General features: G+C 41.8%; 1 protein-coding gene across 1 annotated transcript; it reads right to left on the minus strand.

Moving 5' to 3' along the window:
- Positions 1 to 251: 251 nt before the first annotated feature.
- On the minus strand, positions 252 to 12939 carry SELENOP (selenoprotein P). Its single transcript, XM_074952513.1, has 5 exons — positions 12783 to 12939; positions 11056 to 11271; positions 7007 to 7219; positions 5647 to 5764; positions 252 to 1877 (listed from the first exon to the last, which is right to left on the minus strand). The coding sequence occupies exons 2-5, from the start codon at positions 11256 to 11258 to the stop codon at positions 1518 to 1520; spliced, it is 894 nt and encodes a 297-aa protein (XP_074808614.1). The 5' UTR covers positions 11259 to 11271; positions 12783 to 12939; the 3' UTR covers positions 252 to 1517.
- Between the last annotated feature and the right edge of the window lie 10234 nt (positions 12940 to 23173).

Consider the following 23173-nt stretch of genomic DNA (forward strand, 5'->3'; position numbering starts at 1 on the left):
TGGAAAGTGAAAACAAAATATAAGGCAACTCTGGAATGCCATCTATTTTTTATTGAAAACTCCCTTATCAAATATCCATACATCTATATTCTCCTTATATTCAGTACTGCTTTCTTGCTTATTAGCATTCACCATAAAAGGATTCAGGTTTTGTAGGAGACACAGTTTCCCTATTAAACCATCGTTAACTATGGCATGTGCTTTCAAAGCATTCACCTCTATTCTCTTTTCTTTCTTCCATGATCCTTCAAATTAAACACTACGTTGTTTTCAGTTCAGCTAAGATAGTCAAATTGTAAGAATAACTACACCAAGAGAGACATTATACAAGTTTCATTCGTAAGTTACATTAATAATCTATATATGGCTAAATTTAACCCTGGCATAAATAGGTGCAATTCAGTGAGAGTTGTGTTTGCTTATACCAGGATTGAATTTGATTCATAACCTTGTTTCATGCCCTGATTCCACATCAAGATCTACTAACACTGCCCCCTGTGCCCATGCAGAATCCTATTGTCTTCAGTAGGGCTTCACAAAGGTACAGGGGTCCTTGCTAATGGATCCTGATACAGGATCTGGTCCCTAAACTATAAGACTATCAAAGAGTACAAAAATTATTACTTTTGAACAATGCAATTTTTGGCATATAGTTTACAGCTGAAATAAAACATTGTTATGGCAAGTTGCTCTAGAATAAGCTTTTCGTGTGTATCAAAAATATGGTTGGATCACTTTCATAGCTCCTTTTTTAATTGAGAAAAAAATTAACTTTTTAATATTTCCTGTTCTTCAGAAATAAGTAGTAAAACATTATTAGAATGTCTTTTCTGGCTTTCTTCTATTCTTGGTTGCTAAATATCAAACAGAAGCCCCTAGGTTATAGTTTATGCTTCTGTCCTCATTAATGCAAGCAGAATATTAGGAGAGAAACAAGAAAGACAAATTAACCAAACACTGTAGACACTCTTCAACTAGCACTGAAAAAACAAACTGTGGCTTAGGTAATTTTACTTTTTAAAAAACCCAGAAAAATAACCCTCTACTGATGTATTGTAACACACATCAAATTGTTTTCAGTGTTATATTTTAACTTCTCTACGCTTTTCCATTTCCTGTCTAGGGTATTAATCTGATACGTTTGAAGTTTGTTATTACAAGTTGTATTACAATTAAATGCATTAAAATTGAAGGGATCTTTCCTGATGTTAAAATGTTTAGTTTGCTTTTCATGCTCAGTTTCCTGTCTTTCCGTCTCACTGTCAGGTGTCAGATGTTTCATGCTCACTTGCTGCTGGTGAACGTCAAGCAGCTGTGGGCAGACGTCACTGTCAAGATTCAGTGATGTTCTCTGCTAACAGCTGGCCATGTCACCTGCAGGAAGATGGGAGTTCTTCCTGACAGTGTCAGGTGGCTGCATTTCCTGATTCTTCAAACAACAGGTGTCGGCAGTGTCAACATCAGCTACTAGAAATTGACTGTGACACTTTCTGCCAGCTACAGGTTAACTGATTGTTTCAGCTGGCAGTTCCTTTTTTTCAAGGCCTCTTAACTTGTGTAGGAACCTTCCCTACTTCTCTTTGTGGGGCACTTTCTACATTTGGTTGATTACCTTTCTGACCCTGTCTATTACGACCCACAACCCTATTATAATGTTGACTGCTCTGGTGGGAATGATGTCTTGGAGCTTGACCAGAATCCTGTTGAGTCTGATCTTCTGAAAGCTGGTCCCCTTCCTGGTGGTGGTGCCTGTGTCCATGATGTCTATGTTGATTGTGGTGGTGTGAATGGTTGTTGTGTGGCTTCGGTGCTTCTTCAGTTGTCTTTTCGTCGGCTGTCTGAGATATGTTTTTGCATATATCTTCAACAACTGGTGTCTGGAAAATATAAGTTCATACAATAAAAATGCACTCATCTGAAGTAAACAGGGTTAATTTTAAAATCTCAATTAACTGATGTCATTATTACAGTAACTGAAAACAAAGGCTTAATCAAATCAACATAAAATATTGTCATTGCTTAGGTATTTTTGTTCAAGTTATCCTTTTTAAATATGTTTTTGAAAGCCATGACTGTAACATGAACAAATTAAAGGCTAGATTTTGTTGCAGTAGGGCAACCTGCATTGCAGCTCCCAGCACTCACGGGAGTGCTGGAACTATGCAAAAGATGCTCTCACCAGAAGTACGTTGGCATGGAGAAGGAGAAGCAGGTCAGCTGGCTGGGGGAATTTTTCAGCATCTCAAAGGGTATCATCAATTGCTGCCCCCCATCGCAGAAGGGGAGCTGGGGAGGAATTGTGCCTCTGAGGGCTTTCTCTGAGGCACAGTGTCTCCCTATGTTCCCCAGGTGCATTATGCGTATACTCTGCCACTTACTTCAGGCTGTGTCTTAATGGCACAATTTAGCCCTAAATAACTATGCCAGCAGAGCAACTATGTACACTAGGCCACATGGCTAAAGTTGTATTTAGATTTCCAGCTAAGCTAAAGAGAAACTCCTTTATTTGTAACCTGCAAAATATTATTTCAGAAATTTGTGAAGGACATGAAGTTTAAGAAAGAAAATCACTTCTGTTATCAATCTGCTTTGTGCTACCAGGTTCATATTCACATGAAACAGAGTAATTCAGATGTTTAAAAAAATGAAGCTGAGGAAACTGAATGGCTCAGCTGACTAGTAACAGAATATGAAAACGCTCTCTTTTTCACAAGGTCATTGATTTGAATCCAGCCCATTTTAGTAATGACTTAATGTCATACTGTTTCAGTGGATTATTAGCAAGACAAGGTGGGTAAGGTAGTATCTGGTACTGGACCAAAGTAGGTTGGTGAAACAGACAAGCTTTTGAGCTATACAGAGCTCTTCTTCAGGTCTGGGAGAGGTTCACTGGGGGCACATCCACAGTGCAGAGTAAGCCAAGGGTTAGCAGAACTTGAGTAAGCACACCCTGGGTTTGTTAACATAGGGTTTGAGTATCTACACTCGTTTGTATCCCCAGGTTAGGAATTGTTGAGCCCTGGGTCCCAACCTGGGGCTCCACCATTTATACTGCATGATGTGGGCCCAAGTCCAACTACCCATATCCCAAACCTCCCAAAATGTGGTTGCTCTAACCCTTTGTTCATGGTGCAGTCTCGCAAAACTTGATGGTCCACCACACTTGTCTTTGTCTGTTGACAAAGAAAGTTGGCCTGGGGGTTGTGGAACACTTTTGGCAGACTCCCAGAGCACTAGTTCAGTGGGGCTGAAAAGCAACAGGGCTTGAACCCTGGATCCTGGCTTGATTCAAGCTTGAACCATTCACCCCCTGGCGCCAAGCCCTGGATTAGCAAGGGTTGTGTGTAGATGGAACCGGGGTTAAGCTTGAGCCTGAGTTTGAATCCTGGGCTTACTGTGCGGTGTAGACATACCCAGAGTGTCACAGCTAAACACAAAGTGGAATAGATTGTTTGGCATAAGTAGTTAACACATATTGTATCAGACCATTCAATGTGAAGTGGCCTGTTAACACCTTTGCAGTAATCAGACACAAAAATGAGGGTTAGTGGGTAACAGATTGTTGTAATAAGCCATAAATCCAGTATCTTTATTAAGACCATGATTTTTGGTGTCTAGCAAAGTTATAAATTTAAGCATCTAGGTTCATGTTTTGAAGATGTTGTGCAGGTTTCCTTTGAGGACAAGGACAGAGAGATCTGATATGGAGTGATCACTTTGTGAAAAGTGCTTCCCCATTGGTGATATGGTATTTTTTGTCTTTTATTATTTTTCTTGTCTCTCTAATATCCTGGCACCAACATGGCTACAACTACACTGCAAACATCAATGGATTATGTGAAACTTTATGGAATGCTTGTAGGATGCTGCATGTATTAATCCTACTTATAATAATTGTATACCATGTTATAAGGTAATGTTTAAATTATACATTAACTATACATATGTTTAAGACACTAAATTTCCCACAGTCGGGGAGAAGAATTACAAGTGTGAAACATTAGTTTACCCCAAGAGGTGTTATCTCCATCAGGAAGGATTATTGAATCCAAATGGGCTATTGGGGAACAAAGACTTTGTCAATTGCTCCCCCCCCCCCCCACGAAGAGGTTACATGCAAGAGTGCTCATCCCATCAGCTTGGATTCTGGGGTGAAGGGGAGAAGGAAGGGTGTAACAAGGAGAAACTGGATCTTTTAGACTCTGGACTCTCAGTGGGAACATTCTTAAATATAAGGGAGAGATCCCCAAGTTGCTTGGCTTGGGTTAGTCCCAAAGGACATAAAAGTTTACTTATTTATAGAAGCTTCTGTTTCTTTTGAACTTAATATTGTACCTCATTTGTGTGTGTATGTTCACCTGCTTTAATCTTCTACATAAGAGAGTTATTTCTTTTCTTAGTTAATACATCGTTAGTTAGTTTATTAGAGGATTGGCTACAGGTGTTGTCCTGTGTCCCTGTACAGTGTGGCCAGGGATTGCTTGAGTACAAACCCGTCCGGACTCCCTGAGTATGTACTCAGGCGGCTAGCCCAAGCTGCTGCCCATGCTACCCCTGGCTCCACTGCTATTTTTAGCATGCTAGCTTGAGCAAAACTAGTTTATTTCTGTCTGCCTGAGCTGGGAAGTATTCTCCCAGCTGCAGTGTAGGCATACCTTCAGGGCTCATAAAGTGGACTAGTGAAAAGCAGTAAGATAAGAAAACAAAGGCAGCAAGGGATTTTTGTGGTCAGCACTAGTAAATGCAGTAAGCAGTCTAATGTATTGTAAACTGCTAAATGCTTCCTTTAGTTAATTTTCCCAATTTTGTGAATTTTTCAAATCCACTATAATTAACTGGTGGCAGTTATTTCACTCTGATACGGCCCAATTGCACAGCCCATTGGTTGGCTTCATATTCCCCAGATGAGAAGAATAGGCACTGGCCCTTCTGCTGCCTATCAACTAGCAGCACGAGCAGTGGTTGTATTATGCATATCAGCAAATCACTAAGGTGAATGGGTAATATCCTGGCCTCATTAAAGTCAATGACTTCACTGAGACAAGTATTTCACCCAGTATGTACAAATTACACATCCAACCTAATTGCCATTGACTTCAATAAAGCTAGGTTTTCACCCATACAATTCAACAGTAAAACTATCATTGGCTTCAGCAGGACCAAGATCAGGCCCAAAGGCAAATTCAGAAGTGCTCAAAAAAAGTCAAATGTGACATTTTATAGTTTACAGAGGTATTAATGATCATTTCAAAAGTTAGGAAGTATCTAGAGAATGAGTCACATTAATTAGAAAGACAAGAGAATCTCAGAACTCTGTTGGTTTTCTGTTTTGCTGATTATACACACAACTAAGTAAACAGAATTGGCAGCCAAGCCAGGATTTAGGTTTCTCAAAATGATTCACATTTTTATACAAGGGCAGCAATTTAGCCCTTATATTTCAATCTTTTCTGAGCTCAAGTTGATCCATTTTGAAAAATGTGTAACAAATTACTTAATAATTGAGGAGCCATAAAATGGCCAGGTTGGTGAACAATGGCTTTTGGGATTAATCAGGTAGAAATAGTTCCTTTAAACATCAGTCAATCTCACTTCCCCTCCCAATATATTTATATATATAAAAAAAGAATAAAATTAGGAAAATACCATATAAGAGCAATTTCCACACTTGTATTCACAGTATGCAATCTTAATAGATTCTTCCACATATGGGAAAGTCAGGAAGCTATAAGGCAGACCAAGATGATACACCAGACGGCCACACCTAAGAAGAGAATGAGATTTACAGTTATACAAAAAACCCAGAAAATATCTATTACTATTATTCTTTGTGTTAGTGTACTGCCCAGGAGCCCTAGTCATGCACCAGGACCCCACTGTGCTGTACAAGCACAGAACAGAAAGATGCTCCCTGTCCCCAAATGTTTACAATCTAAATATCTATAATGTGCAGTTTCAACATATTGCAAATGTAAACTTAATTCTGTAAAAATAGAATTCTTCCTTACACCCAGCTCTGTCTGAATAAAGACTATGGGCCATATCCTAGGAATGCTGTTAACAACAAGACAAAAGCAGTTGTCAATCTGATACATGGGGGTGGCGAAGCAACAGCAGCCAAAACTCCATGCACACGTTCCTCTCCAGGAAAAAGATCATTGCAGTTAGTCCTCACAACTTCCCAGAGGGAGGGATTGTGGACAAGCTAGGGGTGTAGTTGGTGCATCCATGCACCGCGCTGGGTGAAAACTCCATATGTAGATAGGAGCCGTGAGTTACACCTGCTTCTTGTTTCCATGCTGCATGAAATGGCACAGACAGGGTACTCAGATGGGGCTGAGGTTTAGTTCATCAAACCTAGGATGTTTTCACATGAGGAAAATATATTTATTTGGACTTTGCTCTATGCTCCAGGATCTGGCTGTAGATAAGGACATTGACCTACGATACTGTTAACTCATCTACTTAGTTATTTCTTTTTTTAAAAACCCTATTTAAGCAACACAAATATTTTCTTTCTACTCAGTAAACCCACAAATGTCTAAATGGATTTACCCCTCCTTTTCTCACACAGACAGCCTTTTAGGCTCAGATTAAATATGCTAAATAAATTTTCTGTGTAAATCAGACTCAGAATCAGATGTTCTAGTGTTGTGTAAATATAAAAAATGAGCAAGTGTGATTGGAATCCTCGACCAAATTCTGCTCTGTTGCTCTGATCTAAATCCAGAGTAACTGCACTGAAAAGAATGAAGCTATTCCAGATTTACACTGATTTAAATAACAGCAAAATTTGGTCCATATTAGTTCTTCTCTGGCTGTAAAAGGTGAAAAAGACTTTACTTTGCTTAATGGCATTTAGAAAAGCAGAATATGATGCACTTGTTATCAGTGAGATAAAGGGCTTTTGGCAAGCAAATGAGAAAATACTCATTCTGTTGGGTTACAAAATACAACACTGTAAATTAATATAAATCATTTCCTAATTTCTCCTTTATATACAGACCTGTCATAGATAAGAAAATCATCTTTGTTTCCATTTAAGGTAGTCCAGACATCAGTTTGATTCTCATCCTGCTGGTATACAGTAATATTCTCCGATACCTTCTCCTTCAGTGTGTGAATTTTCAGTTGGGAATGGATTCCTTGATGATTAACCACCATGTATGAGATATTGACCAATCCTTCATTCTCTAACTTTACTCTCAGGTCTTCCAATCTGATGGAGATTTTAAAAGAAAAAGACCATTAATCAGGCAAGAATCAACTTTATTTCTTGATAAATAAAGTATGTTTTTTAAATGGACATTTGCTTTTATGGATCAATGATTTGCCTTGATCTATCTGAGAGCTAATAATTCCAGTTCTTCCATTGCAATCAGTTGTGAGGACTAACTGCAATGATTTCAAGCAGGGTCATTAAAATCAATGGGAGCGTCGACATTGTCATCAATGTCCTTTGTATTTATGCCCAGGATTGGATCCTATAAGAGTACACAGTGTAGCTAAAAAATACAGTATCCTATCCTTTAATATATTTTACATACATAGGTAAAGCAGATGCATTCATTTAATTGATCTTTCCATTTCAATTCCTTTGTTTCTTTTACTGATATAGATTTAGATATTTAATCTAACGGGTGTATTTGAGTGATAATTGATTAATGACCAAATACTGGTGTGACATCTGAGTGCATGTACAGTCCAAACACAGCAGAAACAGTGCCTCACTATAGATGATCAAGAAGGGGTACCTACAACGAAGGGCTGCTAACTCTCCCACTCTTTTGGATGATATAACAGCTACTCAATAAGTCAGAAAAAGGATATGGTAGCCATTGGAATAAAAGGGGGAAATAGAACTTATGCAGGATGAGGTTGTGTTACTAATGATCTTCTTCAAGAATTACAGGATAAGCAAATTCGGTTCCCTAAAATTGGCAATGCAAGAGTTCCGACTTTGATACATAGCAACAGCGTGGTCATACTTTCATACCCTACTGAAGTGTTCTTTAAATGCATTTGCTCTGTAAACTGAATGAATGTATTTTTAACTACCATACAGTGAAAATTCTTCATTACCCAGAACTTGAAATCCTCTGGTCCATTATAAAATTTGGTTTTCTAGGGTCAGAGTCTACTCCATTGACGTTAGTGGCACAACTCCCATTGTCTTAAACTGGGCCAGAATCCCATCCCCAGTTTTTCAAATCCAATTACTGAAAAACTCATAAAGACCATTGCAATATTAGCACGGTGCAACCTCTAGAAGGGGTTTAAAAGAGTCAGGCTGTGAAAGCAGCTCTGTCCATTTTCAACTCAAAGTGATTTCATAGCTGCAACAGGAATCCAAGTTCTGAGCAGGGGGAGCAACTGCTGCTTGATTCCATCCAAAAGAATTGTCTGACTCTTGCTGCTGTTGACTTTTTTGTATTCTGGTAGGGTCCACAGGCTCCAGCCCCATTGTGCTAGGTACTGTATGAACATGTAAAAAGACAGTCTCTGGAATCCTTGGCCTATCTCCTACAAGTTGACCCTTACTCACATGGGGAAAAATACATTAAAAATACCAGCTTTTATGTGTCTTTTTCCATTAGAATTTGAATAAAGATTATTTATCTTGAATAAAGAATATCCATCCTACTTATGCTTTTACGGACAGTAATTCCTCACTTAAAGTCATCCTGGTTAACCTTGTTTTGTTGTTACGTTGCTGATCAATTAGGGAACATGCTCGTTTAAAGTTGTGCAATGCTCCCTTCTAACATCGATGGGCAGCCGCCTGCTTTGTCCACTGCTTGCAGGAAGAGCAGCCCGTTGGAGCTAGCTGGTGGGGGCTTGGAACCAGGGTGGACCAGCAGCCCCCCCATCAGCTCCCCGCTCCCCTAAGTTCCCTGTGCGGCAGCCACCCAGCAAGCTATCAATTACCGGCAGTTCAGCTGTCCCTCCCCACAACTGCCATGTGCTGCTCCTGCCCTCTGCCTTGGAGCTGCTCCCAGGAGCCTCCTGCTTGCTGTGCGGGGGGCCTAATGTCAGGGTGTCCCCCTCCCCGCTGCTCCTGCACCCCATTTATGCCATCTCCATGGGGGAGGGGACGACACAACAGGGCTCAGGACGGAGGGAGCTCCCTGGAAGCAGCTGCTGTCTCAACTTGCTGACCTACTTAAAAAGGCAGTGCACTTAGAGTGGGGTCAGCCTACTTAAAGGGGCAATGCGCTCTGTGTCTCTGCCTCTGTCTGCCATGCTGTCTCCCCTCCCTCCATTCATGCTGCCGTGTAGAGTGTGAGGCTACATTAACAGCAATGGGTTAACCCTTGAGGGCTCAGCCAAAAGCTAGTTCATCATTTAGCAGTAAGGCATTCCCTGGGAAATATCCTACCCTCTTCCACCCTCTGACTTCACCACCTCAACCAAGCTTCACAGTCGTCATCGCTGCGTACAGTATTAAACTGTTTGTTTGTTTGTTTAAAACTTATAGCGTGTGTGTATGCCTTGTGAAAAAAATTTCCCTGGAACCTAACCCCCCAATTTATATTAATTCTTATGGGGAAATTAGATTCGCTTAACATCATTTCACTTAAAGTCGCATTTTTCAGGAACATAACTACAACGTTAAGCGAGGAGTAACTGTGCAGCTTACCTCTGCTGATCACAAAAAGAGAATGAAACATATAAAGATCTCTCTATTTCAGGTACTCTTTTACATATGTGAGAAATATGATTTTACTCAGCTTCAATATCTCTGCCAAATTACTAACTAAGGAGTCAGAGATAGTGGCAGTTTGAAAGAACTAGCGAATCGCAGGTCATCCCTTTATTTTTTCTTTTATCAACTCAAGAAAACATTCTGTATTTCAACCAGCTGTTGAAATTTCATTTACAATGAAATTCAGCACTGCCTGTGTTCGACCCTGATTTCTAGCAATGAAAGACCTGACCACAAGTGTAAATGATGACTACTCAAGGAGCAAGGCACTGGAGAATGAAGCCCACTGATGATCGCCTTAACACAGACGGAAGGGTATGCTCATAAATGGATGAATCTGACCGTGCATTGCAAATGAAATGGAGACCCTTGAATGTTAGGGCCAGGATTTGCAAAGGAGCCTGAAGGCGTAAGCACCTTTGAAAACCACATCCCACAAGACTCACCTTAAGCTTCATTCTGATTTCAGATGGAGCTTTCTCTTAGGGACTGGTTTTGCAGTGAGAATAGGATCAAGCTCTTAAAGAGTAGCGAGTCTGGCTGACAGCTTCCGAATGTATTGCCATTTTCTTTTGTATTAGTTTGTTTACCATTACTGATCTAGGGACTACTCTTGGTAATGAGTAATGCTTGGAAGACTCTGTAGAATCAGGCCCTAAATCACATCTCAGTGCAGTGGTTCTCAAACTTTTGTATTGGTGACCCCTTTCACACAGCAAGCCTATGAGTGTGACCCCCCTAATATATTAAAAACATTTTTTTTATATTTAACACCATTATAAATGCTGGAGGCAAAGCGGGTTTGGGGTAGAAGCTGACGACTTGTGACACTGCACCCCCCCGGTAATAACCTCGCGACCCCCCCCCAAGGGGTCACCACCCCCAATTTGAGAAGCCCTGTCTTAGTGGGAGTATAGCTCTGGAGGAACAGTTTCTGCTGGATTTGCTAGGGTTCATTTGCATTTGCATTTGCATGGCCTAAGATCTTAAAGGTCTATTTTGGTTTTGGTTTTATTAATGAAGAGTTGGTTGTTTATATATATATATATGGTGGTAATTGGAAGATGGCAAGACTTTTAAATGGTTGCTTCATCTACCAATGAATACTTAGGCAGTGATTTAAGAATCTGAGTCATAGGGATGGATTTGTCCATCTAGGAACTCAGTCAATGGAGCTGCACCTGTCACGGGTCCTGTTTGGTACACAAGCAGGTGAAGAAGCCATAAATAAGTCACCATATCTATCTATAATATAAAAGCTTTGCATACATGTTGTAATTAAATAGCTGAGTTTTAAAAACTGCTCTGTCCCATTTTCAGATGTACATGGAAGAGACAAATGTCCTTACCTGGAAGCCTGCAGCAGGCACAAATATCAGCTGGCTTGGAGGAGCGCTACCACTGTGACTGAGCCCCTAGAATTCTGCATTGGACTGTGCTCCTCGATTTGCCATTCTGGTGGTTCTTTACAATGGGCACTTGAACCCTGGCTCTCTGTCCCTCCTCCTGGGAGGAGACAGAGAACCAGGGCCAGACCCAGCCCTCCCCACATGGCTGGGCTTCAGCTGAAAATGAGAGAAAACAAAGGAAATGAGATACGTGCACAGAGCAGTTCCGGTTGCTGAAATTCTCATAACAAAACCAGCAGGCCATTAACTCTCTGGGGCTCGCACAGAAAGTAAGCTCAGAATTGGGCCCACTATGTTCATTGCTATTGGCAATATTCCTTTGATTCCATGGAAAGCACTAATGGATAACCTTGATATTTTCTTAATTGAAAACAGGACAATCTAAGTATTCCAACCAGTTGGGTGACCCTTTATATTAACTAAACAAATTGAGTTGTTCCATACTCCTATTTCTTCTTCTTATCAAACTGCAATTTTAATGACTGCAGAACTGACTCCAATTCTGCTGCTTTTGACTTATTTGTGCATTGACGTCAATGGTGCTATGCCAATTTACACCAGATGGCGATCTGGATCATTGGTCCAAATCATCTGGGGTGCAATTCCATTGACTTCAAAGTAGTTGCCCCAGGGGTATATGTTGGCCCATAGCAAATACTATACAAACTGGGAGCAGAATAAAAGAGTCCAGAATTTTTAGAAGATTTTTTTTTTCAAATTTGGACCTTAGCCAGAAAAAGCTCTAAAGAAGGCGGACACCAGAGACAATTGACTAACAAAGAAAAGGAAATGAAAAATCCAAAATTTCAGGATTCCCTAAATCTCACAAAACTTCTTGCATGCACCCAGGGCATCTTATATTTGTGATCATCATAAAACATAGAAATATTGTAAAACCTCTTTTTCTCCCAATGATACATTAACATAACACCCTTTGGCTTTTTGTGTTTAGAAACCATGCATAATCTAGGAAAGAAACTGAAAAACTACTCTTTTCCCCCTCACAGGCTGCAAGATTGTATTGGATATCCCACAGCCACATTCACAACAGCATTTGATCAGATGCACTGTTGTGCTCTGTGATGTAACATACATAATACATGAAACTCATATACATAATATACGTTTTCATCAATCCCAGAGCATTCCAATACAAGGAAAGTTTTGTATTACCGATCTCAGGCAGACAGACGAAATTGCTGCAAGCCAGCCTTATTATCAGACTCCATATTTCCTGACTTTTCTTTCCTCCAATTCTGTAGAAGCAATCTGGTAAAATACTTTAGGAATGAAATTATGGAACCATTGACTTCAGTGGAGCCAGAATTTCATTCCAGGTCTCTGCACACACTTGGAGAACTGCATCCCTTTCATGTGATTCTCTTGTAGACATGTACAAAACATGCCAGGATTGTTCCATGACTTTAGCATTCTGCAGTGTTGGCACACAATGCCCAACAACAGTTTGCCAAGCCCCACAGACTGGAAATAAGTTTCGTTCTGAATTACACTTTCTTCTATATTTCAATTTTTTTAAACAGCCATTTGAGTTAGTTTCAAATGGAACTTTCTAGCTCCCCAATCAATCTCTACAACCAAAGAAACAAAGGAACACTTTGCAGAACCAGAAATCACGACGATATTTTATAGCAAAACAACACACTTACCCTGTTTTCCCCTTTGGTTGGCTGCTCTGCTTAACTCCGCTTTGCAGGAGTAAACAGCCTCAGCAGCTGCTGCTCTCTGGTATTTATACTTGCCTTGTTTATCTCACTTCTCCGACGTGGTTCAAAGTTCAGGGAACTCATTGGAAACGACCTTGCAAGCAAAGCAAAGCCAAGCCTTTTAGCTAAAGCAGCCAAATCCTTTCTTGATTAACTCACTGAAAGTAGCAATCATTTATCATTCAGCAGGGAGGTATTTTTATACAAACATGAATATCAGGTTATGAAGTTTGCCAGCCACCCCAGTGACATGGAGGCAGTGGTACAGTTGGAGAAGGGGGATGGGCTTGAAAGTCACATTCTTTATCTAACAGACTACAGAGGGAAAATATATATACACATTTGCTGAGCCAGCAAGTTTTTGCTCTCATAGCCTTTAGCCCTTATTTGTCCTAGACTGTGGTGTACCCTGCCCTAGTATGTGTAGAAAGGTAACCTTCCTTGTAAACAACTGTTGTCAATTACTTCCGTTTGCTTTTAAAATTGTGTTTGTGCATATAAACAACACTCTGTGTTGCTTTTATATTTACTCCTGTTGAAGGAGATGGGCCAGATCCTCAGCTGATAGAAATTGTTGTAGATCCATTGAAGCCAGTGGACCTATACTGATTTACAACAGTTTTCTATTCTATATAGGTTCTTGTACTGCCCTTATCACTTTAGGATCTGAGCACCTTCTGGTAGTGCATTAAGTGGTGTGACTAACAACTGTCACATGTGGTTCTTTCTCTCTCTCTCATCTTCTCCCCAGGGCAACAGTTGTGTGCGCCATTTTGTTTTGGTAGAGTATTGGGTTTGGTTTTTAAATATTCGCATTGTTCTGTGTCTAGGTTAGGGAAGGCAAGGTCAAAGAAATGTGCCTTGAACTTAGCATGGAAGGTGGTGAGGTTTGTGTTGGTCCTTAGTTCCTGGGGGAGGTCATTCCACAACCTCGGACCAGCCCCCAAGAAAGCTCTGTCTCCAACATAAATCAGCTTTACTCTTATGGTAGAAAGTTCCATTGTGCCAGAGGAGCAGCTTTATGGACCATGGTCCTTATCCCCGAGCTTTAGACTCTTTTAGATAGCTTGGGCCCAGGCCACTGAGCACTTCGAAAGTAAGGGCTGAAACCTTGAACTTGACTTGATATTGTCTGGGAAGCAAGGGGAGGAAAAGTCCGATGTGCTCCCAATAGCTTGTGTTGCTGAGTAGATGTTCTGCAGCATTCTGCAGGGAGCTGGCCCACATACCTGTGATGATATCACTTGGTTGTTATTTCTAGAGACAGTGTATTCACTAAGCTGAATACTTCATCAAAGCTTCCTACCTGGCAGGGGTGTTGTGTGAGGTAATTAGTGTTTGTAAAACCCTTTGAGGTTCTTGGATGAAAGACGCTATAGAAGTTCAATAGTAGGGTTAATATTATGTGCACAGCTGGTCAGTCTGTTGGGTAAATCATAGAATCATAGAATATCAGGGTTGGAAGGGACCTCAGGAGGTCATCTAGTCCAACCCCCTGCTCAAATGAGCACAGCAGCTGCAGAAAGCAGTTCAAACTAGTACTGCTTAGAATCATAGAATCATAGAATATCAGGGTTGGAAGGAACCTCAGGAGGTCATCTAGTCCAACCCCCTGCTCAAAGCAGGACCAAGCCCCAATTAAATCATCCCAGCCAGGGTTTTGTCAAGCCTGACCTTAAAAACTTCTAAGGAAGGAGATTCTACCACCTCCCTAGGTAATGCATTCCAGTGTTTCACCACCCTCCTGGTGAAAAAGTTTTTCCTAATATCCAACCTAAACCTCCCCCACTGCAGCTTAAGACCATTACTCCTTGTCCTGTCATCTTCTACTGAGAATAGTCTAGAACCATCCTCTTTGGAACCACCTCTCAGGTAGTTGAAAGCAGCTATCAAATCCTCCCTCATTCTTCTCTTCTGCAGACTAAACAATCCCAGTTCCCTCAGCCTCTCCTCATAAGTCATGTGTTCCAGACCCCTAATCATTTTTGTTGCCCTTTTCTGGACTCTCTCCAATTTTTCCACATCCTTCTTGTAGTGTGGGGCCCAAAACTGGACACAGTACTCCAGATGAGGCCTCACCAATGTCAAATAGAGGGGAACGATCACATCCCTCGATCTGCTGGCTATGCCCCTACTTATACATCCCAAAATGCCATTGGCCTACTTGGCAACAAGGGCACACTGTTGACTCATATCCAGCTTCTTGTCCACTGTCACCCCTAGGTCCTTTTCCGCAGAAGTGCTGCCTAGCCATTCGGTCCCTAGTCTGTAGCGGTGCATTGGATTCTTCCGTCCTAAGTGCAGGACCCTGCACTTATCCTTGTTGAACCTCATCAGATTTCTTTTGGCCCAATCCTCCAATTTGTCTAGGTCCCTCTGTATCCTATCCCTACCTGCCACCGTATCTACCACTCCTCCTAGTTTAGTATCATCCACAAATTTGCTGAGAGTGCAATCCACACCATCCTCCAGATCATTTATGAAGATATTGAACAAAACCGGCCCCAGGACCGACCCTTGGGGCACTCCACTTGATACCGGCTGCCATCTAGACATGAAGCCATTGATCACTACCCGTTGAGCCCGACAACCTAGCCAACTTTCCACCCACCTTATAGTGCATTCATCCAGCCCATACTTCTTTAACTTGCTGACAAGAATACTGTGGGAGACCGTGTCAAAAGCTTTGCTAAAGTCAAGAAACAATACATCCACTGCTTTCCCTTCATCCACAGAACCAGTAATCTCATCATAGAAGGAGATTAGATTAGTCAGGCATGACCTTCCCTTGGTGAATCCATGCTGACTGTTCCTGATCACTTTCCTCTAGTGTAAGTGCTTCAGGATTGATTCCTTGAGGACCTGCTCCATGATTTTTCCGGGGCCTGAGGTGAGGCTGACTGGCCTGTAGTTCCCAGGATCCTCCTTCTTCCCTTTTTTAAAGATGGGCACTACATTAGCCTTTTTCCAGTCATCCGGGACTTCCCCCGATCGCCATGAGTTCTCAAAGATAATGGCCAATGGCTCTGCAATCACAGCCGCCAACTCCTTTAGCACTCTCGGATGCAACGCATCCAGCCCCATGGACTTGTGCACGTCCAGCTTTTCTAAATAGTCCCGAACCACCTCTTTCTCCACAGAGGGCTGGCCACCTACTCCCCATGCTGTGTTGCCCAGCGCAGCAGTCTGGGAGCTGACCTTGTTAGTGAAGACAGAGGCAAAAAAAGCATTGAGTACATTAGCTTTTTCCACATCCTCTGTCACTAGGTTGCCTCCCTCATTCAGTAAGGGGCCCACACTTTCCTTGGCTTTCTTCTTGTTGCCAACATACCTGAAGAAACCCTTCTTGTTACTCTTAACATCTCTTGCTAGCTGCAGCTCCAGGTGCAATTTGGCCCTCCTGATTTCATTCCTACATGCCCGAGCAGCATTTTTATACTCTTCCCTGGTCATTTGTCCAATCTTCCTCTTCTTGTAAGCTTCTTTTTTATGTTTAAGATCCGCAAGGATTTCACTGTTAAGCCAAGCTGGTCGCCTGCCATATTTACTATTCTTTCGACACATCGGGATGGTTTGTCCCTGTAACCTCAATAGGGATTCTTTGAAATACAGCCAGCTCTCCTGGACTCCTTTCCCCCTCATTTTATTCCCCCAGGGGATCCTACCCATCAGTTCCCTGAGGGAGTCGAAGTCTGCTTTCCTGAAGTCCAGGGTCCATATTCTGCTGCTTCCCTTTCTTCCCTGTGTCAGGATCCTGAACTCGACCAACTCGTGGTCACTGCCTCCCAGATTCCCATCCACTTTTGTTTCCCCTACTAATTCTTCCCAGTTTGTGAGCAGCAGGTCAAGAAAAGCTCTCCCCCTCGTTGGCTCCTCCAGCACTTGCACCAGGAAATTGTCCCCTACATTTTCCAAAAACTTCCTGGATTGTCTGTGCACTGCTGTAGTGCTCTCCCAGCAGATATCAGGGTGATTGAAGTCGCCCATGAGAACCAGGGCGTGCGATCTAGTAGCTTCTGCAAGTTGCCGGAAGAAAGCCTCATCCACGTCATCCCCCTGGTCCGGTGGTCTATAGCAGATTCCCACCACTACATCACTCTTGTTGCTCACACTTCTAAACTTAATCCAGAGACACTCAGGTTTTTCTGCAGTTTCATACCGGAGCTCTGAGCAGTCATACTGCTCCCTTACATACAGTGCTACTCCCCCACCTTTTCTGCCCTGCCTGTCCTTCCTGAACAGTTTATAACCATCCATGACAGTACTCCAGTCATGTGAGTTATCCCACCAAGTCTCTGTTATTCCAATCACGTCATAATTCCTTGCCTTCACCAGGACCTCCAGTTCTCCCTGCTTGTTTCCAAGGCTTTGTGCATTTGTGTATAGGCACTTGAGATAACCCACTGATCGCCCCTCATTCTCAGTATGAGGTAGGAGCCCTCCCCTCACAGACGTTCCTGCCTGTGCTTCCTCCCGGTATCCTGCTTGCCCACTTACCTCAGGGCTTTGGTCTCCTTCCCCCGGTGAACCTAGTCCAGCTTCACTGGAATGGGAGGGGTTCAAATTAACCCCTCCCCCACCATGAACTGTGCAGGAGAGATGACCCACCCCCGCCCTAAGAACCCTCCTCCCTGTAGCCATGTGGCCTTTGGGAAAGAATTGCAGGGAGAAGCAAGTCACAACCTGACATGCCATTTGCCATCATCACTTAACATGTATGTTTTGTGCCTTTCCCCTACCATTTTCCCACCTTGTCTGTGTAGACTGTAAGCTCTTCGGGGCAGGGACTGTCTCTCCTTGTGTTTGGACAGTGCCTAGCGCAATGGGACCCCATTCTCAGTTAGCCTCTAGGCACTACGGTAATAAATATGAAGAATAATAACAACAGCAAATGAGCAAATTCGCTCTGTGGAATTTGTATTTATTTAGTGATATGTAAGTGATATATTTCCAGGAAAATTGACTGGTTGGTTGCCAGTTATTGCAACACAGATTGAGACATCAGATGGCCAACTTTCCATAGCCGTCACTATTTCATTTACCAAGAAAGAAGAGTGGGGTATTGGTTTGGAGGTGTTCAATGTATGAGGCCTGTATATATTGCCACTGAGCATCTAGGGAACAGTAACTCTGGTTTAGGGATGAACACGGAGTCTAGATGAATCAATCTGAGAACTGCAAACTTACCATTCAGCTGTGAACACGAAGACAGGTTTAGAACAGAAAGGCATGGTGGCTTTCATTAAAAAGTCCTCATTTGCCAACAGTTACAATGCAGTGGTATTTGAGATACTAACGATTCTTCCTGTCCTAGGATAGGAAACAATTGTGGTTACTACATAGTATCTGATGGCAAACTTTTATGTATTTGTGACAAAATGTTAAAATGTGGACTTTGGCAATGTCTACAGTTACAATCACAGACATCTTGCTTTAAAGTGTTCACTCTTTCTATCTAAACTACTGCGATCATTACTTTACGCTCCCAAGAGATGTTTTTAAGCTGACCTAAACCCAGTATAGACATCTTGGACCTAGCTGCTGCCTCTTGAGAGGGCAGATTTACTACAGCCATGGGAAAACCCCTTCCGTTGCTGTAGCAAGTGTCTGCCCTACAGCAGTGTAACTGCAGTGCTGCAGCTGTCTTGATGCAGCACTTGTAGTGTCGACATACCCTTAGTTTAGGGGGAAAAAACACTCTCAAAGCAACTGACGGGGAAGTACTAGAAAAACAGCTGTGGGAAAGGCTAGACAAACCAAGTTGTATAAGACAAGTATCAACTCCAAGCTTTGCCCAAGGTTCAATCTGAATCTAAACCCTTTTTGGGTAAGAAGATGTTTGGATAAATAGCCTCTACTACTAAACAAATTTATACAACCTTTTATAAAATAAAGATTTACCTAGAATGCCCATAAAGTCTCAATGTTTGCTCTCTGAACACTCCTATTGTATGAACAGCACCATAACCAAACTAATTACAGAAGAATGTCCAGACCATTCTGTTCCCCTCATTCATCCCCCTCAAGCATGCAAAATTGTCCCAGTCTCCCAGTTCCTCTACTGTAGCTTCCTAAGAAGTACTAGCCTTAAACCCTAATTTCGGCCTCTAGAGTAAGTACTTATTAACACCAGGCCATGTTCCTGTTTCACAGCAGGCGGCAGCTGTCAACCCTAATCTGGAAAAGCTTTTATTTTCAGACAATAATTTTTCTAATTATTGCCCTATTTCCACCCTCTGTTTTTGGAGGGGGACGGTGAAGCCTTTGGTGGATGTCATGGCACCCCACTTATTGGACTGAAAGGTAATCGGTTTTATGAGATGCTTCAGTCAAACCTTCAGCCATGTCACAGCTCTAAAGCTGCCCTTTCCCTAGGAGGGTGATGACTTAGTAGTTAGGAAGAAAGCTGTTGAGCACTAATTGGCTTAATGCCGACGTAAGCAATGGAGGCAAGAGTGTAGGTATCTGACTTTTTCCTTTTCATTGTTTTCTAAATGTATGAATCTTCTAATGACACATTGGAGGGGGAAATGTAAACTACTTGTACACCTTACAGGGTTCTAAATGAACTGTACCAACTCAAGAGAGCGACCTAGGCATCATTGTGGACAGCTCAGTGAAGATCTCTGCTCAATGTGCGGCTTCAGTCAAAAAAAACCCCAAAAAACCAAGATGTTAGAGTGCATAAAGAACAGTGTGGTGAGCTGGAGACTGTTATCATGCCTTTATATAAATGCCTAATCTGCAATCCTTTGTGAAATACTGGTTCCCCCATCTCAAAAAGGATCTTGCTGAATTAGAGAGGGTTCAGAGAGTTGTGGTGAGAATGATCAAAGGACTGGGGAAACTCTCCTCTGAAGAGCGATTGAAAAGACTGGGATTGTTTACTTTAGAAAGGAGACAGATAAGACGGAACATGATAAAAGTATATAAAATAATTACTGGATTAATGAAGGTAGATTGGGAATTTATCTTCTCCCTGTCTGATAACACAAGACCAAAAGGACAAAATTTCAATAAAAGTAAAAGGTATGACATTTAAAACTGATAAAAAGAAATACTCTTTCACACAATGTGGAATTAAACTGTTGAATGTATAGCCACTGTAAGTCCTGGAGGCCAAGAATTTAACAACATTTAAAAAGTGGATATTTCTGTGGATATCAATAGTATCCAGAGTTACCATAAAACAAAACAAATTTTGGGGAAAATATATTAAATCTTATGTTTCAGGTCTTAAGACAGTCTCTAAATATGAGAGATTGGGATGATGATAACTAATGTAGAGGACAAGATTACTACACTACTACCTCCTATTGTGAGTTCTTACATCTTCCTCTGAGGCATTTGGGGCAGGCCATTGATGGAGATGGGATACTGGATTAGATGGACCTTGGGTTTGATCCAGTCTGGCAATTCCTGTGACCCTACAAAGCCAATAATACTTGCCGTTTATATAGTACTCTGCGTTCAAACTGCCATAAAGGCATCATCTAATTCCTTACTAAGTAAATAGCAGAATGTCTGTGGAACTAAATTCATCTGGGCTGGGAATGATCATAAGGAAGAATCACACTGCAGAGCCAGTTTTCTTACATTTTCAATACCTCTTGGAAATCAGTGCCTTTTTTTAGTCTCTCGTTCAGTTTTACTTATCTCATTGGCCCCAAATCTAGACAGGTCGAAGAATTCAGACCCAGGTGTTTTTAAGACATTTCCATCTGAAGATCAATGCTTTGATAAATCAGGTGGGAGCAAACTTGTGAAACTTACCTCTTGGGTGAATACTTCAGAGGGTCGTATGCTGGGATCTAAGCCCTGGCTGGGGACGGACTTTTGAAATCAGCTGTTTGTTTGCTGCTATTTCTGTAGCCTGGAGTGCCACATGAACGTTTCTGAAAATCTGATATGAACAAGGAATGGGAGGCTGTCAGCACTTCTGCTTTGGTAAAAGGAGCTAGACTACAGCGATGACTTATAATACACTGGATCGTGAGATCAATGACTGAGAGGTGTCAAAAGATACTGAAATCTAACAATGGTTTGTGAGAACTGGGATTTAAAATCCATTGGTAAAGTCCTTAAGTAATTCCTCAGAGCCTGAGTCTCCTCTTTATTTAAGATGGTTTTTATATCAGTGTAACCTTTTGACCACAATGGAGTTACTCCTATTTTACTCTAATATAAATTAGAACAGAATCAGACCCTTAGATTTTATTCAGTCCTTAACCAGGTGAACGCCCATTGACTCACAGGGCCTGATTCTCTTTTCTCAGTGGTGTAAATTGAGAATAACACCTGTAAAATCAATGGATTTACACATGTGTAAAACTGGAGTTAGTGAGATCAGACTCAGGACAGTGAGCTCAATAGTTGAAGTAACTCCTGAATAAAGCAAGTGTCAGTGTGATGGAGCAACGACGCTACAGTCCAGGAGATCTCAGCCACAGGTCTGCACCTGGCGAGGTGATAATTAAACCGTGGCGTTGAGGCAGCTGCACTTGGAATGCTGCGTGCAGTACAAGAAAGATGTTAAAATACTGGAGGGGATCCAGAGAAGCGTAACAAAGGTAATCCAAGGACTGTAGAAACTGACAACTAAGAAGAGTTAAAAGAACCATAATCCTCAAAAATATTTAGGTGCCTAACTAATGGGGCCTAAACACCTGGGAAGGTCTTGGCCTAAGGACCTGATCTTGCAAGCTTCAGAGAGCTGTACACTGCTGCAGGAAGTGCTATACATCTTGCAAGATTAGGCCATGAATGGACCATATTTTCCACAATTATATGCACACAACTCCCATTGGAGTTAATATACCAGATAGTTCTCGTCTCTCACTAGGTTCTCCTTGAAGAAGAGCTGAGCTGTGATGAAATATCAGCCTACCTGGTTTCTGTCTCTAAACGACCACAAAAAAGTTTTTTTTCTTTATGAATTTATTTGTCTGTTACCTCAGCCCTCATGCTGCTTAACTTTCCTAGGTGCACAACCTCAAACCAAAAGTTCACCCTCTGCAATGGAGACTGCAGACTTTAGGACCAGATCTTCAAAGGGTGCAAATTGGAGCTTACATGTGAAGTTAATGGAGCTCCATTGATTTGACACCAGCTGAGAATCTGCCCCATATGCACTCTCTATTGGATGCTGGTTTTGATGGTGTTTCCCAAAGAACTGAATATGTCATCATCTAGAAGGCTGCATTCATGCCAGAAGCGAGTTCTGTGTGCCTTTTCATAGGGTAAAAGTATGTGCATCCGCAAGCAGCACAAGCGATGAGGCCATAGCCAGAAACAACAGGCCTTTTGGAGTCATCTGTTAGTCATGGGCAGTTCAAGAGTACCTGCTGCTTTGGCATCAAAACACTGTCCAGCAGCAAACTATTTGTGCTGCATCGTGAGCTGCTGAACCACTTTGTGGATGGAGCACAAAAATAAATAAGCCAAAATTGGCTATCAAAAGCAGCACTCCTTGCTAGTGCAATGCTCATCCAACAAGCAGGGACCCACAACCACCTATTCCAGCCGTAATTAAGACAGACCTCCTAATACCGTGATGGCCTCTGAACTTAAACCTGACATGAATGGTAGAGTTCTGCTGTGCAGAAACAAGGACAACTCAAAGATTTACTCTACAGTTCAGACTTACAGTGGGAACATTGAACTGTTTGTTAAAGGGAACACTTTTAACCCTTAGACCCCTGCTTTTTAGAGCACACGAGTTCGCAGGCTCACTTCACGGAAGGGTAGAATCTGAGCAGATTGAAAGAGGCTTCTGCTGCCTTGAGAGTTGCTGAACACCTGCTGAGCAAACTTGGTTGTGACAGACCCTCAGCTCATGTAAATGAGCATACCTCTACTGCCATCATGGGAGCTATGCTGATTTTCACCAGCTGACTTACAAAACCTCAATCAGAGCTGTGGTGCTTAACATTTCTCTGGATTTGGCCTGTGTTAACAAAATAATCTTGCCTTATACACTTTGCCTCTGATGGCAATACCCTGGCAAAAAAACAAACAAACCCCAACAATTAAAATATGAATCTTTGACAAGTGGCTGCATGGTATCTGCATTTTTCACAGGTATCAGCACTTGTAATACAGAATGGGCACCGCTCTAATCAGATAGATAGATAAATATTTAACATTTTTACAAGGTGTGCTATTTATCTGATAGAATGCAATAGCTCTGCCTTTTGAGTACATAATACATATTTGATAAGTTTGTACCGAATAAGTGACTGGTCTGAAGCCCAGTAACAAAGCTCCCATGGGCTTCACTGGGCTTTGGAGTAGAGCCTAAATCAACAACTCCAGACGGTGGGTCTCTATTGAAT

The sequence above is a fragment of the Natator depressus genome, chromosome 5, assembly GCF_965152275.1.
Source record: "Natator depressus isolate rNatDep1 chromosome 5, rNatDep2.hap1, whole genome shotgun sequence".
Lineage (NCBI taxonomy): Eukaryota > Metazoa > Chordata > Testudines > Cheloniidae > Natator > Natator depressus.